General features: G+C 39.9%; 1 protein-coding gene across 1 annotated transcript in view; it reads left to right on the top strand.

The window, feature by feature from the left end:
* The window catches only part of ADAM22 (ADAM metallopeptidase domain 22), a 707,952-nt gene that overhangs the window by 611,833 nt on the left and 73,825 nt on the right, over nt 1-22,294 (top strand). The window contains 1 exon segment of the mRNA XM_053713991.1: nt 4,163-4,229. Coding sequence (XP_053569966.1) covers nt 4,163-4,229 — 67 coding nt within the window.

The following is a 22,294-nucleotide window of genomic DNA, read 5'->3' as shown; positions in this document are numbered from 1 at the left end:
GATTCTAATCTGTTCCAGGTCGCAGGGGGTTCTCCTTGGGAGTGCCTTATTTTGGAGGAGCGGATGGGGTTGGCACCCGAGCTCTGTTGACCATTCCCTGGGGGCTTGTGGTTGGGGTCTTTCTGTCCCCACTGTCAATCAGACACATCTGTCGCTTGGGCTGGTCTGGGGTTGGAGCAGGATCTGAGATCTGTTGCTCTGCTAAATTTGTCCTTGGAGCATTCGAGGTACGGTAAGCCTCTTGAGGTTTCTCCTTTCTCCATGTTCAGGATTTATGGAAAGGACTGGCGACTCTTAGATAGCCTGCGATGTTATCCGCTGGTTAGTCAATACTTAGCAATCTGAAGGATCCTATCTTCAGCTGCTTTCTGCTTGCTCTGCAAGTATTTAAGTCTCAGAGTCATTTTTAGATGACTGCAGTGTGTAGTGTTTTTGCTTCTGGTGTTGTTCATCAGACCTATCTGAGCTTGCTGCACGAGGTTTTGTTTCTGAATATTTCGGTATTCTGAGCTACCTTTTTGAGACTTGGGGACCTTTGTCTTCAGTTGCTTTTTAGAGTGCGGTTGCACTGTGTTGGGGGAAGATCCTCTCTGGACTCCCGGCCTTATCCCGTGGTTTCTGTTTTCCTGGGGTCTGGGCATTGCCTCCCCTTGTTTCTATGAGACTGGTGGATCTCTGTTGATATGGAGTTCCTTATGCTAGCTGGAGAGCTATCTTAGCATACTAATGCACTGTGGCTACTCTGGACTGTAGCAAACCGAGGGTTGCAAGATGATCCCCGGCGAGAACTACTCAGCCTTCCTCCTTTTCGAGGTTAATATGATGAGCAGCGCCTTGAGTCCCTTAAGGGGGATTAGCCGCACTTTGCAAGTACATTCATGTTTTCTCTGTGTCTTTCCTTCTCTGTGGATTATGGTAGCTTGTTCTCTTTCTTTAGTAAGGGGCGTGTTGTTTGGAGACCGACTGCTGGGCAATGTTGTCTCCTGGAGGCTGTTGGCTCAGTCGAGTCTAGTTCCTGCTGTCTCTATCAAGGCTTGTGGACTATCTGTGGGTCAGTGTCCTTGGGTCTTCTTCTATTTTTCAAAGTTGTTCTCGGCTTCGGACGAAGCAGGATTTTGTTGGGTATTGGTTTTCAGGCCTGGTGCCCTCAGAATGGGCCGCCTATTGTACCCTCCCATTTTGGCATTCAGTGTCCTCTATAGCTTGGGTATTGTTTTCCCAAAAGTAATGAATGCAGCTGTGGACTCTTTCCATTTAGGAAGAAAAACATAAATTATACTTACCTGATAATTTTCTTTTCTTCCGATGGAAAGAGTCCACAGCTCTCCACCCGTCTTTTTTATGTGGGGCGTATTTTTTTTTTTATTCTTCTGGCACCCTGATATTTCTTCTACTTTTCCTTGTTCCTTGGCAGAATGACTGGGGAATAAGGGGAGTGGGAGGAGTATTTAAGCCTATGGCTGGGGTGTCTTTGCCTCCTCCTGGTGGCCAGGTTCTGAATACCCAAAAATAATGAATGCAGTTGTGGACTCTTTCCATCGGAAGAAAAGAAAATTATCAGGTAAGCATAATTTATGTTATATACGTGATTATATATATGGGTATATATATATATATATATATATATATATATATATTTATAAATACTTAGAACATATTCTGTTATGTTCAGAACATAGAAATGTAAAATATTTACAGTAAATACATAGTTAAAACTTTTATTAGAAAAATTAATACTGCTTAAAGATGTTTTTTCATGTTTTCATCTACTTAAATGCAAAGGGCTCCAATGCACTTATATACAGTCGTATGCAATAGTTTAGGCACCCCTGACAATTTCCATGATTTTCATTTATAAATAATTGGGTGTTTGGATCAGCAATTTCATTTTGATCTATCAAATAACTGAAGGACACAGTAATATTTCAGTAGTAAAATTAGGTTTATTTGATTAACAGAAAATGTACAATATGCATTAAAACGAAATTAGGTGCATACATTTGTGCACCCCAACAGAAATATTGCATCAATATTTAGTAGAGCCTCTTTAGCAGAAATAACAGCCTCTAGACGCTTCCTATAGCCTGTAATGAGTGTCTGGATTCTGGATGATGGTATTTTGGACCATTCCTCCTTGTAAAACATCTCCAGTTCAGTTTGGTTTGATGGTCGCTGAGCATGGACAGCCCCTTTCAAATCACCCCACAGATTTTCAATGATATTCAGGTCTGGGGACTGGGATGGCCATTCCAGAACATTGTACTTGTTCCTCTGCATAAATGCCAGAGTAGATTTTTTTAAGTAGTGTTTTGCGTCGTCTTGTTGAAATATCCAGCCACGGCGTAACTTCAACTTTGTGACTGATTCCTCAACATTATTCTCAACTATCTGCTGATATTGAGTGGGATCCATGCAACCCTCAACTTTAATTAGATTCCCAGTACTGGCACTGGCCACACAGCCCAAATTTTACTGAGGGTAGCAAGTGTTTGTCATGGAACGCTGTGTTCTTTTGCCGCCATGCATAACACCCCTTGTTATGACCAAATAACTCAATCTTTGTTTCATCAGTCCACAGCACCTTCTTCCGAAATGAAGCTGGCTTTTCCAAATGTGAGTTTGCATACCTCAAGCGACTCTGCTTGTTGCGTGTGTGCAGAAAAGGCTTCTTCCACATCACTCTCCCATACAGCTTCTCCTTGTGCAAAGTGCGCTGAATTGTTGAGCGATGCACAGTGACACCATATGCAGCAAGATGATGTTGTAGGTCTTTGGAGGTGGTCTGTGGGCTGTTTTTGACCGTTCTCACCATCCTTTGCCTTTGCCTCTCCAATATTTTACGTGGCCTGCCACTTCTGGCTTTAACAAGAACTGTGCCTGTGGTTTTCCATTTCCTCACTATGTTCCTCACAGTGGGCACTGACAGCTTAAATCTATGTGAAAGCTTTTTGTAGCCTTCCCCTAAACCATAATGTTGAACAATCTATGTTTTCAGGTCATTTGAGAGTTGTTTTAAAGCCCCCATGTTGCCACTCTTCAGAGGAGAGTCAAGGAGAACAACAACTTGCAATTGGCCACCTTAAATACCTTTTCTCATGATTGGATGCACCTGTCTATGAAGTTCAAGGCTTAATGGGCTCACCAAACCAATTGTGTGTTCCAATTAATCAGTGCTAGGTAGTTACAGGTATTCAAATCAACAAAATGTCAAGGGTGCCTAAAATTATGCACCTGTCTAATTTCGTTTCGATGCATATTGCACATTTTCTGTTAATCCAATAAACCTCATTTCACTACTGAAATATTACTGTGTCCTTCAGTTATTTGATAGATCAAAATTAAATTGCTGATCCAAACACCCAATTATTTATAAATGAAAATCATGGAAATTGTCAGGGGTGCATACGACTGTATATGTCTATATGTGTACATTTATGTGTTTATATGTATTTACAGTATGTGTTTATATGTGTATATGTGTTTATAAATACATGTATACACATATAAATACATAAATAAGATTTTTCTAATACCTGAGACCTTATACCTTTCAATTCTTGTAACTTTTTTTTTTTTTAATAATTATATTAGATGGTGTTATTATAACCATACTTTGTAATGTATTTTTGATGTGTTTTGTGAGACTTTTTTGTTTTGAGTTCTGAGAATGCACTAACCTAACGAGCGTTAACTTGAATTGCGCTCAATCAATCCCACTTATTTTCAACTTGTAATAGGAGTGGAAAACCAAACACTCGCAAACACCCACAATATATCCCTTATAGTTTGTGCATATCTATTAGTGCTCCACTCATAATCTGGCCCTATAAGTACAAGCCTTTTTTCACCGCTGTAGGACTTCCATTGATTTTGAGGTTTTCAAATAGATTGTGATGGCTTTAAAAGGGAAAAATATGGAAAAAAAATGATGCAATGTACTATACAATGAAATTCTGATGGAATAGAACTTATACCAGCTCCTCGCCAACCAATTCTAAACTGTGATAGTGTAGTTAAAAAGGGTTGAGTTGTCATTTTTAATCACTGTTGTACACATATCTGTAAATTAAATAAAAAAGAAAGAAAGAAATGTTACATTTTGCTGTATTCATAAATTAATTTATTTTTTTGTTGTTTTTTGTTTTATTTTTTACTTTTCCAGGTAACATCAGTGGCAGCAAAAAAAAACTTAGAGGAAAAAGATTCAGACCCCGCTCCAATTCTACTGAGTGAGTGCAGCTGTTTCTGTCTGTTTTTTACTAAATTTATTTATTTATTTATTAAAAAGTTAATTTTTGTAGTATTTGTGCTTAAAGTGTTTCTCATTTTGTGCACTCCCAGTTCCAAACTATCACCGTCATTAGTGCTTTGTGCATTGTTCTGTTGCGGCCATAACATTTAATTAGCAGTATGTAAAGCTTTTAATCGAACTTCAAGAATCAGGGCATAAGTGCAAAATTAATTTAGATGCTAAGAAAATATGGAATCTATACAAATAAATTACCTGCAGTATCACAGCACAAGGGGAAATGTACTTAAAAAGTGTCAGATAAATGGTTTAAATTCAAAGATTTCTATGAAGTCCAGTTCAAAAGCATTTTGTGTATTGATGCATGAATTCAGATATATGTGATTAAATGTAGTGTTTGAATAAAGATGCGTTTGATTATATTCAGCACCCTATATATAACAATTCCATTCAAGGGCTTAGTATTACTTAGGACAGGTGATAATAGAAAATGACCTTACAGTTTCTCAATAAAAAAAGCTTGATGTGGACTGTTTGTTTTATGCTTTTTGCATACTGCTAGTACAAGCACATAAACCCCATTCACTTTTCCACCTAACTGCATCATTTTCATATTGAGTCCATAAAAGGATATCTAGTGCCTGAGGACTTCTACATGAACACTGTACTAGTTAAAGGGACATGAAACCCAATTTGTTTTTCTTTCATGGTTTAGAAAGAGCATGCTATTTTCAATGTACTTCTATTATCTAATTTGTTTAATTCTCTTGATATCCTTTGCTGGAAAGCATATCTAGATAGGCTCAGTAGCTGCTGATTGATGGCTGCACATAGATGCCTCATGTGATTGACTCACCCATGTGCATTACTATTTCTTCAACAAAGGATATCAAAATAATTAAGCAAATTAGATAATACAAGTAAATTGGAATGTTGTTTAAAATTGTTTTCTTTAACTGAATCATGAAAGAAAAAATTTGGGGTTTAATGTCCCTTAAATTAAAGAACTGAGATAGTGCTAGAAATCTCAATTCAATTCCAGTAAGTACACCCAAGGTGGATGCTACTTATACAGAGTTGTACATACAAATGATAACGTATTATTTTTCTCTTTTTGCACATGGATCCTTTAGTCTACCAGTAACATCTTAACCCCTTAACGACCGACGACGTATGCCATACGTCCTCAAAAAAAAAGCACTTAACGACCGAGGACGTATGGCATACGTCGTCGGTTTAACAGAGCACTGGAACCGATCGAAATCGCTTCCAGCTGCTCTAACAGTATTGCAGGCTTGCCTTGAGGTCTAGGCATCCTGCAATACTGTTCCCGAGTGCCGGGACCGGATTGATCACTCCCCCACGGGTGATCACTTCTGGTTTCGCTCCACGTGGAGCCCGGCAGTGTTTCAGAGCATCGGAAGCGATCGGACACGCTTCCGATGCTCTGCTTGTGTGCTAAGTGCCTCGGTGGGTCGAGGCACTTAGTTGGTTATTAAATAATAAATAAATTAAAAAAAAAAAAAACGGATAAAATAAAAAAAAGCCCAAATAGCCCCCCCCTCCCCCTTCACTAGGCATCCAAGATGGCGATGCCCAGTGCATCATGGGGCCTCTGGGGGTGTCCCTAGCCTGCATCATCATAGGGGCAAGCTAGGGTCACCCAATCTGAGCCTCCCACCCTAAAAAAAATAATAATAATAAAATACCCCATTTGTCTGATCATGTCAATATTTGTAAATATTGACTATGATCAGTGTGGATCTCCCTCCCTCTCCTCACTTGCCATTTTGTTGGGGAGAGAGAGAGACCTGTATTTAGCAGAGAGAGAGATTTATTTCTTTAATTTGTTAAAAAATATAGAACCAAAGGCTCTTTTCAGAGCCATTAACCCCTAGCTTGCCAGTGATCACTATATATCACTGGCAGTAGCATAGGTGCACTTTTTTTTTTGCTGCATTTTGCTGTCTGTGCATTTTTTTAGGGGTTCATTTTGTTGTTGTAATTTTTTAAAAACCCAAAGGCTCTTTTCAGAAACATTTAGTTAATTTAATTTAATTTTCAGAGCCATTAACCCCTAGCTTGCCAGTGATCGCTATAAATCACTGGCAGTTGCATAGCTGTACTTTTTTGCTGTCTGTGCATTTTTTTAGGGGTTAATTTTGTTGTTGTAATTTTTTAAAAACCCAAAGGCTCTTTTCAGAAACATTTAGTTAATTTAATTTAATTTTCAGAGCCATTAACCCCTAGCTTGCCAGTGATCGCTATAAATCACTGGCAGTTGCATAGCTGTACTTTTTTGCTGTCTGTGCATTTTTTTAGGGGTTAATTTTGTTGTTGTAATTTTTAAAAAACCCAAAGGCTCTTTTCAGAAACATTTAGTTAATTTAATTTTCAGAGCCATTAACCCCTAGCTTGCCAGTGATCGCTATAAATCACTGGCAGTAGCATAGCTGTACTTTTTTGCTAGTTAATTTAGTTAATTAATTTAGTTAATTTAATTTAATTTTCAGAGCCATTAACCCCTAGCTTGCCAGTGATCGCTATAAATCACTGGCAGTTGCATAGCTGTACTTTTTTGCTGTCTGTGTATTTTTTTAGGGGTTAATTTTGTTGTTGTAATTTTTTTAAAAACCCAAAGGCTCTTTTCAGAAACATTTAGTTAATTTATTTTAATTTTCAGAGCCATTAACCCCTAGCTTGCCAGTGATCGCTATAAATCACTGGCAGTAGCATAGCTGTACTTTTTTGCTAGTTAATTTAGTTAATTAATTTAGTTAATTTAATTTTTTTAGTAATTGTTTTCTGTGACAGATACAAAAATGTCACAGAAAAGATATAGTGCTGAGGAGGCGTATGCCTTCATTGCGTCAGAGTCAGATGCCTCTATTTCTGACTCAGACCCCAATTTTGACCCTGCCATGTGCTCAGATACATCACTAGATGCAGTCTCAACTGATAGTGATGTATCTGTGGCTGCTAGCCCCCCTGCCAGCCCCCCTGCTACCCCCCCTGCCAGCCCCCCTGCTAGCCCCCCTGCCAGAAGGAGGCGTGTTGCTGCCATTGCTGCTGAAGAGTGGGTAACGCCTCATCTCCAGAGGCCAGATATCCCACCCTTCACAGCAAATGCTGGCATAAATATAGATGTGGCAGGTTTTAGCCCCCAGCAGTTTCTGGAAGTGTTTCTGGGCAATGATATATTGGGGAACATTGTCGCCCAAACTAATTTATATGCCCATCAGTTCCGTGCTGCAAAGCCTGGAACATATTTGGCAAAGCAGCAATGGGCCCCCATCAATGTGCCAGAATTCAAAAAATTCTGGGCATTGACTATGCTGATGGGCATCATAAAGAAACCCTCCATTCGCTCCTACTGGAGTACTAGCCCCATCTGCTCTACCCCCATTTTTTCCCAGACTATGTCGAGGAAGAGGTATGAAATGATTCTGCATTTCATGCACTTCAGCGACAACAGCCTGTGCCCCCCTAGGGAGCATCCCCAATTTGACAGGCTGTATAAAATCCGCCCCCTGATTACCCACTTTTCTGCCAGGTTTGCAGAGGCTTATACACCTGGAAGGAATATATGCGTTGATGAATCCCTAATGAAGTATAAGAGAAGGCTGGGATTCAAGCAGTATATTCCTTCCAAACGCTCCAGATATGGGGTAAAGGTGTATAAGCTCTGTGACAGCGAGACTGGGTATACTCATGCCTTCCGGGTGTATGAGGGAAAGGATAGCCACCTTGACCCTCCAGGTTGCCCAGAACATATGGGAACCACTGGCAAGATTGTCTGGGACCTGATATTACCCCTAATGAACAAAGGGTATCACTTGTACTTAGACAATTTTTATACAAGTGTCCTTTTGTTCAAGCTACTGTATTGCTTTGATACAGTAGCTTGCGGTACAATTAAAAAGAACCGCGCAGGTTTCCCAGGACAACTTGTACGCACCCGGCTACGAAGGGGGGAGACCTCAGCTCTGCGCCAAGAGGAGCTGTTGGCACTTAAGTACAGAGACAAGAAGGATGTATACCTTCTTACCACCATCCACACAGAGAGGACGGTGGCGGTTTCTGTACGTGGCAGAGCTGAGATCATAAGGAAGCCAGTGTGCATCAAGTCTTATAACCGGCATATGGGTGGGGTTGATCTGGCTGATCAGCTGCTGCAGCCCTACCTAATTATGCGGAAGACAAGGGCCTGGTACAAAAAGGTTGCAATTTACCTAATGCAGATTGCAACCCACAACGCTTTTTTGTTGTTCAAAAAAGCAAACCCCAGAGTTAAAAAAGTTTTTTACAGTTTCAGCTCCAGATTATTACTGGGATTTTGTACCATGATGCACCTGCTCCCCGGGCGGGTGATGGGAGAGAGCAGAGTTGGGGCTACTCATTTTATTTTTAAAATCCCCCCTACTGCCGCAAAGCAGAAACCACAAAAAAAATGCAGAGTCTGTACCAAGAGGGGGAAGAGAAGGGACACCATATATCACTGTCCTGATTGCCCTGGACAGCCTGCACTCTGCATTGGGGACTGCTTCAAGCGGTACCATACAATGGTCAATTTTAAAAAAAATAAATACATTTGGTGTTATATATATATATTTTTTTTTGGTTATGTTTACTGTTAGATGGGTTTTTTTTTTTTTTTTTACTTTTACTGTGCCAGATTTTTACATTTCACTACTCTATTTTTTTCTAAAATTGGGCCTGTTTTTTTTTTTTAACCAAAACCCCTGTCAAACCTATGCATGGGGGACATAGGTGTTCTCAGGGTGCCTTGCAAAAAACAACCTGAAGTATGTTTTTGTAATAACTTACAACAGTCTCTCCTAAATCATAGTCAAAAAGCAATGTGTCTTTAAAAATGAAAATTGAAAAATTACCACCATACACTTTCTCCAATTTTTTGGGCTAAAACGGTTGCTTCAAAGGCATCAAAGCACACCATATACAATACCTTGGGGTGTCAACATTTAAAAAATATACACTTTCATGGCAATAAATAAAAGTGGGGTATGCGATAGGCCACAAACTAAAGATAGGCCTATCAGAAGAAATACTCTCATTGTTAATAACTAAAATCACAAGTCATAAAATTGTAACATAACCTTCCCAAATCCTGGCAAACCTATGCATGGGGGGCATAGGTGTACTCAGGGTGCCTTGCAGAAAACAACCTGAAGTATTCTTTTGCAATAACTTACAACAGTCTCTCCTAAATCATAGTCAAAAAGCAATGCGTTTTTAAAAGTTAAAATTGAAAAATAACCACCATACACTTTCTACAATTTTTTGGGCTAAAACAGTTGCTTCAAAGGCATCAAAGCACACCATATACAATACCTTGGGGTGTCAACATTTCAAAAATATACACTTTCATGGCAATAAATAAAAGTGGGGTATGCAATAGGCCACAAACTAAAGATAGGCCTATCAGAAGAAATACTCTCATTGTTAATAACTAAAATCACAAGTCATAACATTGTAACATAACCTTCCCAAAATCCTGGCAAACCTATGCATGGGGGGCATAGGTGTACTCAAGGTGCCTTGCAGAAAACAACCTGAAGTATTCTTTTGCAATAACTTACAACAGTCTCTCCTAAATCATAGTCAAAAAGCAATGTGTCTGTAAAAATTAAAATTGAAAAATAACCACCATACACTTTCTCCAATTTTTTGGGCTAAAACGGTTGCTTCAAAGGCATCAAAGCACACCATATACAATACCTTGGGGTGTCAACTTTTCAAATATATGCACATTCAATGAAAACAAATAAATTGGGGTATGTTAAAAGACCCCCCAAAAAGACGATAGGCAAAGAAAATATGTTAAATGTGAAAAAAAATCACAAACGCATGTCAGACATTTGGCATTGCACCCCCCAAACAAGCCACCAAACCTATGCATAGGTGGTATCACTGAACTCAGGAGATGTTGGTGACCACATATTGGTGTCTTCTTTGGTAGTAACACATAACAGGAGCTGTGAATCCATGTCTAAAGTACAATGTATGTGAACAATAACACAAAAATATGAATGCCCAATAGTTTGACAAAGACTAGTGGTTAAATTAGTGCATGGAAAGTGTTAAAATACCTGCATTTGAAATACCCTAGGAAGTCTACTTTTCAAAAATATATGGTTTGATTGAGGTAAATTACATTGGCCGGCTTCAGAAATGTCTTAAATAGGACATGGGTGCATGGGATGTGAAAATTCAAAGTGGAAAAAATGGAATGGGCTTCCTAAAAATAAGGCCTTTTAGCCCCCAGAGAACCCAACACACCTATACATGGGTGGTATCACTGTACTCAGGAGAGGTTGTTGAACACATATTGAGGTGTTTTTTGGCAGTAACACATAACAGGAACTGAAAATCCATGCCTAAAGTACAATGTGTGTGAAAAATAACACAAAAAAATGACTACCCAAACGTTTGAAAAAGACTGGTGGTTGAATTAGTGCATGGAAAGTGTTAAAATATCAGCATTTGAAAAACCCTAGGGTGTCTACTTTTCAAAAATATATGGTTTGATGGGAGTAAATTCCATTGGCCAGCTTCAGAAATGTCCCAAATAGGACATGGGTGCATGATGACCGATGTGAAAATTCCAAGTTGAAAAACTGGAATGCGCTACCTAAAAATAAGGCCATTTAGCCCCCAGAGAACCCGACACACCTATACATAGGTGGTATCACTGTACTCGGGAGATGTTGTTGAACACATATTGAGGTGTTTTTTGGCAGTAACACATAACAGGAACTGAAAATACATGCCTAAAGTACAATGTGTGTGAAAAATAACACAAAAAAATGACTACCCAAAGGTTTGACAAAGACTAGTGGTTGAATTAGTGCATGGAAAGTGTTAAAATACCAGCATTTGAAATACCCTAGGGTGTCTACTTTTCAAAAATATATGGTTTGATGGGGGTAAATTCCATTGGCCAGCTTCAGAAATGTCCCAAATAGGACATGGGTGCATGATGACCGATGTGAAAATTCCAAGTTGAAAAACTGGAATGCTCTACCTAAAAATAAGGCCATTTAGCCCCCAGAGAACCCGACACACCTATACATAGGTGGTATCACTGTACTCAGGAGATGTTGTTGAACACATATTGAGGTGGTTTTTGGCAGTAACACATAACAGGAACTGAAAATACATGCCTAAAGTACAATGTGTGTGAAAAATAACACAAAAAAATGACTACCCAAAAGTTTGACAAAGACTAGTGGTTGAATTAGTGCATGGAAAGTGTTAAAATACCAGCATTTGAAATACCCTAGGGTGTCTACTTTTCAAAAATATATGGTTTGATGGGGGTAAACTCCATTGGCCAACTTCAGAAATGTCCCAAATAGGACATGGGTGCATGATGACCAATGTGAAAATTCCAAGTTGAAAAACTGGAATGCGCTACCTAAAAATAAGGCCATTTAGCCCCCAGAGAACCCGACACACCTATACATAGGTGGTATCACTGTACTCAGGAGATATTGTTGAACACATATTGAGGTGGTTTTTGGCAGTAACACATAACAGGAACTGAAAATACATGCCTAAAGTACAATGTGTGTGAAAAATAACACAAAAAAATGACTACCCAAAAGTTTGACAAAGACTAGTGGTTAAATTAGTGCATGGAAAGTGTTAAAATACCAGCATTTGAAATACCCTAGGGTGTCTACTTTTCAAAAATATATGGTTTGATGGGGGTAAACTCCATTGGCCAACTTCAGAAATGTCCCAAATAGGACATGGGTGCATGATGACCAATGTGAAAATTCCAAGTTGAAAAACTGGAATGCGCTACCTAAAAATAAGGCCATTTAGCCCCCAGAGAACCCGACACACCTATACATAGGTGGTATCACTGTACTCAGGAGATATTGTTGAACACATATTGAGGTGGTTTTTGGCAGTAACACATAACAGGAACTGAAAATACATGCCTAAAGTACAATGTGTGTGAAAAATAACACAAAAAAATGACTACCCAAAAGTTTGACAAAGACTAGTGGTTAAATTAGTGCATGGAAAGTGTTAAAATACCAGCATTTGAAATACCCTAGGGTGTCTACTTTTCAAAAATATATGGTTTGATGGGGGGTAAATTCCATTGGCCAGCTTCAGAAATGTCCCAAATAGGACATGGGTGCATGATGACCGATGTGAAAATTCCAAGTTGAAAAACTGGAATGCGCTCTCTAAAAATAAGGGCTTTTAGCCCACAGAGAACCCGACACACCTATACATGGGTGGTATCACTGTACCCAGGAGATGCTACTGAAGACATATTAGGGTGTTATTTGGCAGTAACCCTTACCATTTATCAGTAAATGTATTCTTAAATTGCTATTTGTCAAAAAATCAAATTATTTTTTTTCCCCAAAAAAACTTTGGCATAGATTGGTGGTAAAATGGTTGCATGAAAAAAGTCAAAATACCCCAAGTTTAATACCTTAGGTTGTCTTCTTTTAAAAAATATATACATTTGAAGGGTTATTCAGGGATTTCTGACAGATATTGGTGTTACAATGTAACTATCGCCAATTTTGAAAAAAACATGGTTTTGAAATAGCAAAGTGCTACTTGTACTTATTGCCCTATAACTTGCAAAAAAGCAAAGAACATGTAAACATTGGGTATTTCTAAACTCAAGACAAAATTTAGAAACTGTTTAGCATTGGTATTTTATGGTGGTTGTAGATGTGTTAGAGATTTTGGGGCTCAAAGTTAGAAAAAGTGTGTTTTCTCCTGTTAAGTGTAGTCAGTCCACGGGTCATCCATTACTTATGGGATATTAACTCCTCCCCAACAGGAAGTGCAAGAGGATCACCCAAGCAGAGCTGCCATATAGCTCCTCCCCTCTACGTCATACCCAGTCATTCTCTTGCACCTAACTAATAGATAGGACGTGTGAGAGGACTGTGGTTATTAAAATTAGTTTTTATTTCTTCAATCAAAAGTTTGTTATTTTAAACGGCACCGGAGTGTGTTGTTTTTTCTCAGGCAGCATTAGAAGAAGAATCTACCTGAGTTGTGTATGATCTTAGCGGACGTAACTAAGATCCATTTGCTGTTCTCGGCCATTCTGAGGAGCGAGGTAACTTCAGAACAGGGGACAGCGGGCAGGGTTCACCTGCAAGGAGGTATGTTGCAGTATATTATTTTCTAAGGAATGGAATTGACTGAGAAAATACTGCTAATACCGATGTAATGTAAGTACAGCCTTAAATGCAGTAGTAGTAACTGGTATCAGGCTGATATGTGTGTATGTTTGCACTGAAGTATTTCTGGGGAATGGCACTTCACTAAGAAAATACTGTATATATATAACTTATAGCCTTTCTGCAGTGAAAGCGACTAGCAACAGGCTTTTTATTAACATTTCATATATTTATATTTAAAACGTTTACTGGCATGTTAATCGTTTTTTCTCTGAGGTACTTGGTGAAAAAATTTTTATGGCCATTATTTTCCACATGGCTGTCGTTTGTTTTGAATAAAATCAGTTTACTGAGCTTCCCCACTGTTGTATTATGAGTGGGAGGGGCCTATTTTGGCGCTTTTACTGCGCAGTAGAAATTCAGTCACAAGTCTTCCTGTTCTCCCTGCATGATCCAGGACGTCTCTACAGAGCTCAGGGGTCTCCAAAACTAGTTTTGAGGGAGGTAATCACTCACAGCAGACCTGTGAGACTGTGCTTTGACTGTGAGAAAAACGTATATATTTTTATTGTTATCCGTTTTTGGTATTAAGGGGTTAATCATCCATTTGCTAGTGGGTACAATCCTTTGCTAAATTAATGAATTTAAAGTGAAAATTTGGTTTCTATAACTAATCCGGTTCATTGTTATTTCAACTGTGACAGTTTTGTGTGCTTCTTAAAGGCACAGTAACGTTTTTTATATTGCTTGTAAATTTATTTGAAAAGTATTTTCCAAGCTTGCTAGTTTAATTGCTAGTTTGTTTAAACATGTCTGACATAGAGGAATCTCTTTGTGCAATATGTTCAAAGGCCAATGTGGAGCCCAATAGAAATTTGTGTACTAATTGCATTGATGCTACTTTAAGTAAAAGCCAATCTGTACATGTAAAGAAAATTTCACCAGACAACGAGGGGGAAGTTATGCCGACTAACTCTCCTCACGTGTCAGTACCTGCATCTCCCGCTCAGGAGGTGCGTGATATTGTGACGCCAAGTACATCAGGGCACCCTTTACAAATCACTTTGCAAGACATGGCTAATGTTATGACTGAAGTTTTATCTAAATTACCAGAACTTAGGGGTAAACGCGACCACTCTGGGGTGAGAACAGAGTGCGCTGAAAATACTAGGGCCATGTCTGATACTGCGTCACAATTTGCAGAACATGAAGACGGAGAGCTTCATTCTGTGGGTGACGGATCTGATCCAAATAAACTGGATTCAGACATTTCAAATTTTAAATTTAAGCTTGAGAACCTCCGTGTGTTACTAGGGGAGGTATTAGCGGCTCTAAATGATTGTAACACGGTTGCAATCCCAGAGAAAATATGTAGGCTGGATAAATATTTTGCGGTACCGATGTGTACTGACGTTTTTCCTATACCTAAAAGGCTTACAGAAATTGTTAACAAGGAGTGGGATAGACCCGGTGTGCCCTTCTCACCCCCTCCTATATTTAGAAAAATGTTTCCAATAGACGCCACCACACGGGACTTATGGCAGACGGTCCCTAAGGTGGAGGGAGCAGTTTCTACTTTAGCTAAGCGTACCACTATCCCGGTGGAGGATAGCTGTGCTTTTTCAGATTCAATGGATAAAAAGTTAGAGGGTTACCTTAAGAAAATGTTTGTTCAACAAGGTTTTATATTACAACCCCTTGCATGCATTGCGCCTGTCACGGCTGCGGCGGCATTCTGGTTTGAGTCTCTGGAAGAGACCATTAGCTCAGCTACATTGGATGAGATTACAGACAAGCTTAGAGTCCTTAAGCTAGCTAATTCATTTATTTCTGATGCCGTAGTTCATTTAACTAAGCTTACGGCTAAGAACTCCGGATTCGCCATTCAGGCGCGCAGAGCGCTGTGGCTTAAATCCTGGTCAGCTGATGTGACTTCTAAATCTAAATTGCTTAACATACCTTTCAAGGGGCAGACCTTATTCGGGCCCGGTTTGAAAGAAATTATCGCTGACATTACTGGAGGTAAGGGCCATGCCCTGCCTCAAGACAGAGCCAAACCAAGGGCTAGACAGTCTAATTTCCGTGCCTTTCGCAACTTCAAGGCAGGAGCAGCATCAACTTCCTCCGCTCCAAAACAGGAAGGAACTGTTGCTCGCTACAGACAGGGCTGGAAACCTAACCAGACCTGGAACAAGGGCAAGCAGGCCAGAAAACCTGCTGCTGCCCCTAAGACAGCATGAAGTGAGGGCCCCCGATCCGGAAACGGATCTAGTGGGGGGCAGACTTTCTCTCTTCGCCCAGGCTTGGGCAAGAGATGTCCAGGATCCCTGGGCGTTAGAGATCATATCTCAGGGATATCTTCTGGACTTCAAAGCTTCTCCTCCAAAAGGGAGATTTCATCTTTCAAGGTTGTCAACAAACCAGATAAAGAAAGAGGCGTTTCTACGCTGTGTACAAGATCTGTTACTAATGGGAGTGATCCACCCGGTTCCGCGGTCGGAACACGAACAAGGGTTTTACTCAAATCTGTTTGTGGTTCCCAAGAAAGAAGGAACCTTCAGACCAATCTTGGATTTAAAGATCCTAAACAAATTCCTAAGAGTTCCATCGTTCAAAATGGAAACTATTCGGACAATCTTACCCATGATCCAAAAGGGTCAGTACATGACCACAGTGGATTTAAAGGATGCGTACCTTCACATACCAATTCACAAGGATCATTACCGGTACCTAAGGTTTGCCTTCCTAGACAGGCATTACCAGTTTGTAGCTCTTCCGTTCGGGTTAGCTACTGCTCCAAGAATCTTCACAAAGGTTCTGGGTTCTCTTCTGGCGGTACTAAGACCGCGAGGAATATCGGTAGCTCCATACCTAGACGACATTCTGATACAAGCGTCAAGTTTCCAAGCTGCCAAGTCTCATACACAGTTAGTACTGGCATTTCTAAGGTCACATGGGTGGAAGGTGAACGAAGAAAAGAGTTCTCTATTGCCACTCACAAGAGTTCCTTTCTTAGGGACTCTTATAGATTCGGTAGAAATGAAAATTTACCTGACAGAGGACAGGTTAACAAAACTCCTAAATGCTTGCCGTGTCCTTCATTCCATTCCACACCCGTCAGTGGCTCAATGCATGGAGGTAATCGGTTTAATGGTAGCGGCAATGGACATAGTACCCTTTGCACGCCTGCATCTCAGACCACTGCAACTGTGCATGCTAAGTCAGTGGAATGGGGATTACTCAGATTTGTCCCCTATGCTGAATCTGGATCAAGAGACCAGAAGTTCTCTTCTATGGTGGCTCTCTCGGCCACATCTGTCCAAGGGGATGCCCTTCAGCAGACCAGATTGGACGATTGTAACAACAGACGCCAGCCTGCTAGGTTGGGGCGCTGTCTGGAATTCCCTGAAGACTCAGGGATCATGGACTCAGGAGGAGAGTCTTCTTCCCATAAACATTCTGGAATTAAGAGCAGTTTTCAATGCCCTTCTAGCTTGGCCTCTGCTAGCAACTCTGAGGTTCATCAGGTTTCAGTCGGACAACATCACGACTGTGGCTTACATCAACCATCAAGGAGGGACAAGGAGTTCCCTAGCGATGATGGAAGTCTCAAAGATAATTCTCTGGGCAGAGTCTCACTCTTGCCACCTATCAACGATCCACATCCCAGGCGTGGAGAACTGGGAGGCGGATTTCCTAAGTCGCCAGACTTTTTTTCATCCGGGGGAGTGGGAACTTCATCCGGAGGTCTTTGCCCAAATACTTCGGCGTTGGGGCAAACCAGATATGGATCTCATGGCGTCTCGCCAGAACGCCAAGCTTCCTTGTTACGGGTCCAGGTCCAGGGACCCGGGAGCGGTTCTGATAGATGCTCTGACAGCACCTTGGACCTTCAAGATGGCTTATGTGTTTCCACCCTTCCCAATGCTTCCTCGATTGATTGCCAGGATCAAACAGGAGAGAGCATCAGTGATTCTAATAGCGCCTGCGTGGCCACGCAGGACCTGGTATGCAGATCTAGTGGACATGTCATCCTGTCCACCTTGGTCTCTGCCTCTGAGACAGGACCTTCTAATTCAGGGTCCTTTCAAACATCAAAATCTAATTTCTCTGAAGCTGACTGCATGGAGATTGAACGCTTGATTTTATCAAAGCGTGGATTTTCGGAGTCAGTAATTGATACCTTAATACAGGCTAGGAAACCTGTTACCAGGAAAATTTACCATAAAATATGGCGTAAATACTTACACTAGTGCGAATCCAAGAGTTACTCATGGAGTAAGGTTAGGATTCCTAGGATATTGTCTTTTCTACAAGAAGGTTTAGAAAAGGGTTTATCTGCAAGTTCTTTAAAGGGACAGATCTCAGCTCTGTCCATCCTTTTACACAGAAGTTCCAGACGTTCAGGCTTTTTGTCAGGCTTTGGCCAGAATTAAGCCTGTGTTTAAGACTGTTGCTCCACCGTGGAGCTTAAACTTAGTTCTTAACGTTTTACAGGGTGTTCCGTTTGAACCCCTTCATTCCATTGATATCAAGCTGTTATCTTGGAAAGTTCTGTTTTTAATGGCTATTTCCTCGGCTCGAAGAGTCTCTGAGTTATCGGCCTTACATTGTGATTCTCCTTATCTGATTTTTCATTCAGACAAGGTAGTTCTGCGTACTAAACCTGGGTTCTTACCTAAGGTAGTCACTAATAGGAATATCAATCAAGAGATTGTTGTTCCATCATTGTGCCCTAACCCTTCTTCAAAGAAGGAACGACTTCTGCACAATCTAGACGTAGTCCGTGCCCTGAAATTTTATTTACTGGCAACTAAAGATTTTCGCCAAACTTCTTTCCTGTTTGTCGTTTATTCTGGACAGAGGAGAGGTCAAAAAGCTTCTGCTACCTCTCTCTCTTTCTGGCTTCGTAGCATAATACGTTTAGCCTATGAGACTGCTGGACAGCAGCCTCCTGAAAGAATTACAGCTCATTCTACGAGAGCTGTGGCTTCCACGTGGGCCTTTAAGAATGAGGCCTCTGTTGAACAGATTTGCAAGGCTGCAACTTGGTCTTCTCTTCATACTTTTTCCAAATTTTACAAATTTGACACTTTTGCTTCTTCTGAGGCTGTTTTTGGGAGAAAGGTTCTTCAGGCAGTGGTTCCTTCCGTGTAAAGATCCTGCCTGTCCCTCCCGTCATCCGTGTACTTTTAGCTTTGGTATTGGTATCCCATAAGTAATGGATGACCCGTGGACTGACTACACTTAACAGGAGAAAACATAATTTATGCTTACCTGATAAATTCCTTTCTCCTGTAGTGTAGTCAGTCCACGGCCCGCCCTGTTTTTTATGGCAGGTCTAAATTTTAAATTAAACTCCAGTCACCACTGCACCCTATAGTTTCTCCTTTCTCGTTTGGTTTCGGTCGAATGACTGGGTATGACGTAGAGGGGAGGAGCTATATGGCAGCTCTGCTTGGGTGATCCTCTTGCACTTCCTGTTGGGGAGGAGTTAATATCCCATAAGTAATGGATGACCCGTGTACTGACTACACTACAGGAGAAAGGAATTTATCAGGTAAGCATAAATTATGTTTTTTTTTTCATTTTTTCCTAATCTTTTATCATTTTTTTATAGTAAATTATAAGATATGATGAAAATAATGGTATCTTTAGAAAGTCCATTTAATGGCGAGAAAAACGGTATATAATATGTGTGGGTACAGTAAATGAGTAAGAGGAAAATAACAGTTAAACACAAACATCGCAGAAATGCAAAAATAGCCTTGGTCCCAGATGGTCAACAAATTGAAAAGTGGTCTGGTCACTAAGGGGTTAAATATAGATTTTATGACAAGGACATCTAAACTAGATGTGTTGTCTTTGTCTGTATCTACACAATCAAGATCCATACCATCCTGCATTTTGCATTGGTCAGTAACATTCCATGCTACATAAATAAAATATTCTTGCCTTAAAGGGACAGTAAAGTAAAAAAAAAAAAAACTTTCATGATTTAAATAGGGCATGTAATTTACTTTTATTACCAATTTTGCTTTGTTCTCTTGGTATTCTTAGTTGAAAGCTAACGCTAGGAGGTTCATATGCTAATTTCTTAGGCCTTGAAGACTGCCTCTAATCTGAAAGCATTTTGAAAGTTTTTCACAACTAGAGGGTGTTAGTTCATGTGTTTCATATAGATAACATTGAGCTCAAGCACATGAAGCTCCTAGGAGTCAGCACTGATTGGCTAAAAATGCAAGTCTGTCAAAAGAACTGAAATAAGGGGGCAGTTTGCAGAGGCATAGATACAAGGTAATCACAGAGGTAAAATGTATATTATTATAACTGTGTTTGTTATGCAAAATTGGAGAATGGGTAATAAAGGGATTATCTACCTTTTTAAACAAAAAAATCTGGTGTTTACTGTCCCTTTAACTCTCAAATAAATTAGACCTTCCAAACTCGACTACCTACTATATACATACATGCCGTAATAGCCAGAGCCTGTGTTAGTCATTACATTTGTATCAGGAGACAGAGAAAAGTATGTTACAGGAAAGTAATATGGACAATCTCATGGACTGTGTCTTAACTGCATTAGTCGTGTGTGATGTGAACACCACTACCTTAGCTGCATGCTGGGATATACCCAGGCAAAGGAAGTGTTGTATGATGCTGAAAAGCAGTTTTCTCACTGATCACACTCCCAGATGTACCAATGAAAATAGTCTAAAAGGCCTAATAAAGCAGTTGTTATTATTATCTATTTAATTATTTAATCTGAATATTCTATATGCATTTATTATACTCTATTTTTTCTTTTTCCTACAAGCCATACAAAACACTGAAACTTAAACAGTCACAGGAAAGAGTATATCAGTAAAAGTGAGGACTCCAAACTAGCTATATGCAAAACACTGCGTAATATTCAAGCTCTCAGTGGTCCATCTACAATTGATGTTCACCTCTGAACACCAACCAGTTATTCTAAAATATGTATCAAATTTACTGTGTAAAATCGAAAGAACAAACAACTATTCACTCCCAAGCGTAGGGATACATCTCTGGAACAACTTGCTACTCAACATCTCTACAGAATAGACATTTATTTTCAAAACCGCCACTTATACTTTTCTCCTCCACAGTTAGATTTGCTAGAACTAGACATTGAGTGCTAACAGGAACCTTGATTTTGGAGTAGACTAACATAAAGCTGTATAATGAGGTAGTTGGAAAGTGGCCGTCACAAGAAAAGAAGAGGCACAGGCTAAATTAACAGCAAGTTGCTAGGGAACAAGAGAATACTTAAAGGAACAACAATTGGAAAACAGATAGCAGAACTTGGTAATCGGATAAAAGAGATTGCCATCTGAGCTCAAGAAAAACTTATAGGAACAAATGAGGTCAGAAACAAGAATTGTTGGGCAGGACTTGATAAACTTTTAATCAGGAACAAACTAACTTGAGAACTATAGGACAGTACCTGGCAAACTCATAGTCAAGAGCAGACTGGGTCAGCTACATGAGATTTTTAATAGAGGTTTTGGCATTGTTCGTAGTCAGGAATAGACCAGTCAGTAACTGGAGATCTTGCTTGGCTGTATATGCAAACAGGAACAGACTGGCTCAAAAACTTGTAATCTTAACTGTGTTATTTATATATCTATTAACAGGTACAAATCCAGAATTCCAAAATCCAAACTTATTCTGAAATCCAAACGTTTTAGTTACTATTTTTTGAAAAATAAAAATGGTCAAAAACGATTATTTCCCCCGACTGTAAGTCACAGGGGCCGAATTATCAAACTCTGAATGGAGCTTGATGCCCCAGTGTTTCCGCGCAAGCTTTTAGGCTCGCCGGAAACAGCAGTTATGAAGCAGCGGTCTTAAGACTGCTGCTTTTATAACTGGTCCGCTGCCTCTGAGACTGTGATCTGCAATCCGCACGATCCTATACAATCGGGCTGATTGACACCTCCTGCTAGCGGGGGGGCGGCATTGGACAAGCAGTTCTGGTGAACTACTTGTGCAATGTTAAATGCCGACAGCGTATGCTGTCGGCATTCAGCAATGTCTGTCGGACATGATACGCTACAACGTATCATGTCGGACAGACATTGATAAATTGGTCCCATAATCTCCTCTGCCTGTGTCTTTGGTTTGTTTTTTTGTGTTGTAAAATGCAAATAATATTTTTTATTTATTTAACACAATAAATATTACTTTTACAGTACTTTATCTTTCTGATGGTACTATGTATACAAAAGTATTATACAATTATATAAAACTAACTTTAGCTTTCATGAATAAGCATGTTAATATCTCCAAAATTCAAACTATTCTGAAATCCAAACCTTTTCCGGTTCCAAGCAGTTTGGATAAAAAAAAAAAAATTATAATAAAAAAATATATGTGTGTGCTTCTCTCTGTGTGTATTTAGTCTCCCTATGGGAAAAAGGGGAATCCAGACGTGGACTCCTTGCTCAGTGTGCTTAGAGGAATATGGCTACACCTCACTGACGAGGCCCAATGAAAGCCGAAACGATCATCTGGGATTGCTGTGTTCTTTGTTCAGAGAGAAATTGCCTGGTATTTCGGCGCTGGACTGACCGTAATAGGCGCGATCAGACTGATATACTACAGGAAAGTTCTACTCTGGGAAAAGCTTTACTGGGCTAAAAGAAGCTGCACCCAAGTGGTAAATCGCCATAGAACAGGCTAACAATGGTATGGAGCCGGTTGTTCGTTCCTGTGAGTGTGCTTCTCTCTGTGTGTATATATATATATATATATATATATATACACAATGTTCCTTTAAAGCTGGGAGTCTTGTTTATATTATTTAAAGTATTCTGCATATAGGGGCCTATCG

Source organism: Bombina bombina, chromosome 5, assembly GCF_027579735.1.
Source record: "Bombina bombina isolate aBomBom1 chromosome 5, aBomBom1.pri, whole genome shotgun sequence".
NCBI lineage: Eukaryota > Metazoa > Chordata > Amphibia > Anura > Bombinatoridae > Bombina > Bombina bombina.
The sequence above is the reverse complement of the archived record's forward strand: the minus strand, read 5'-3'. Positions and strand labels throughout refer to the sequence as shown.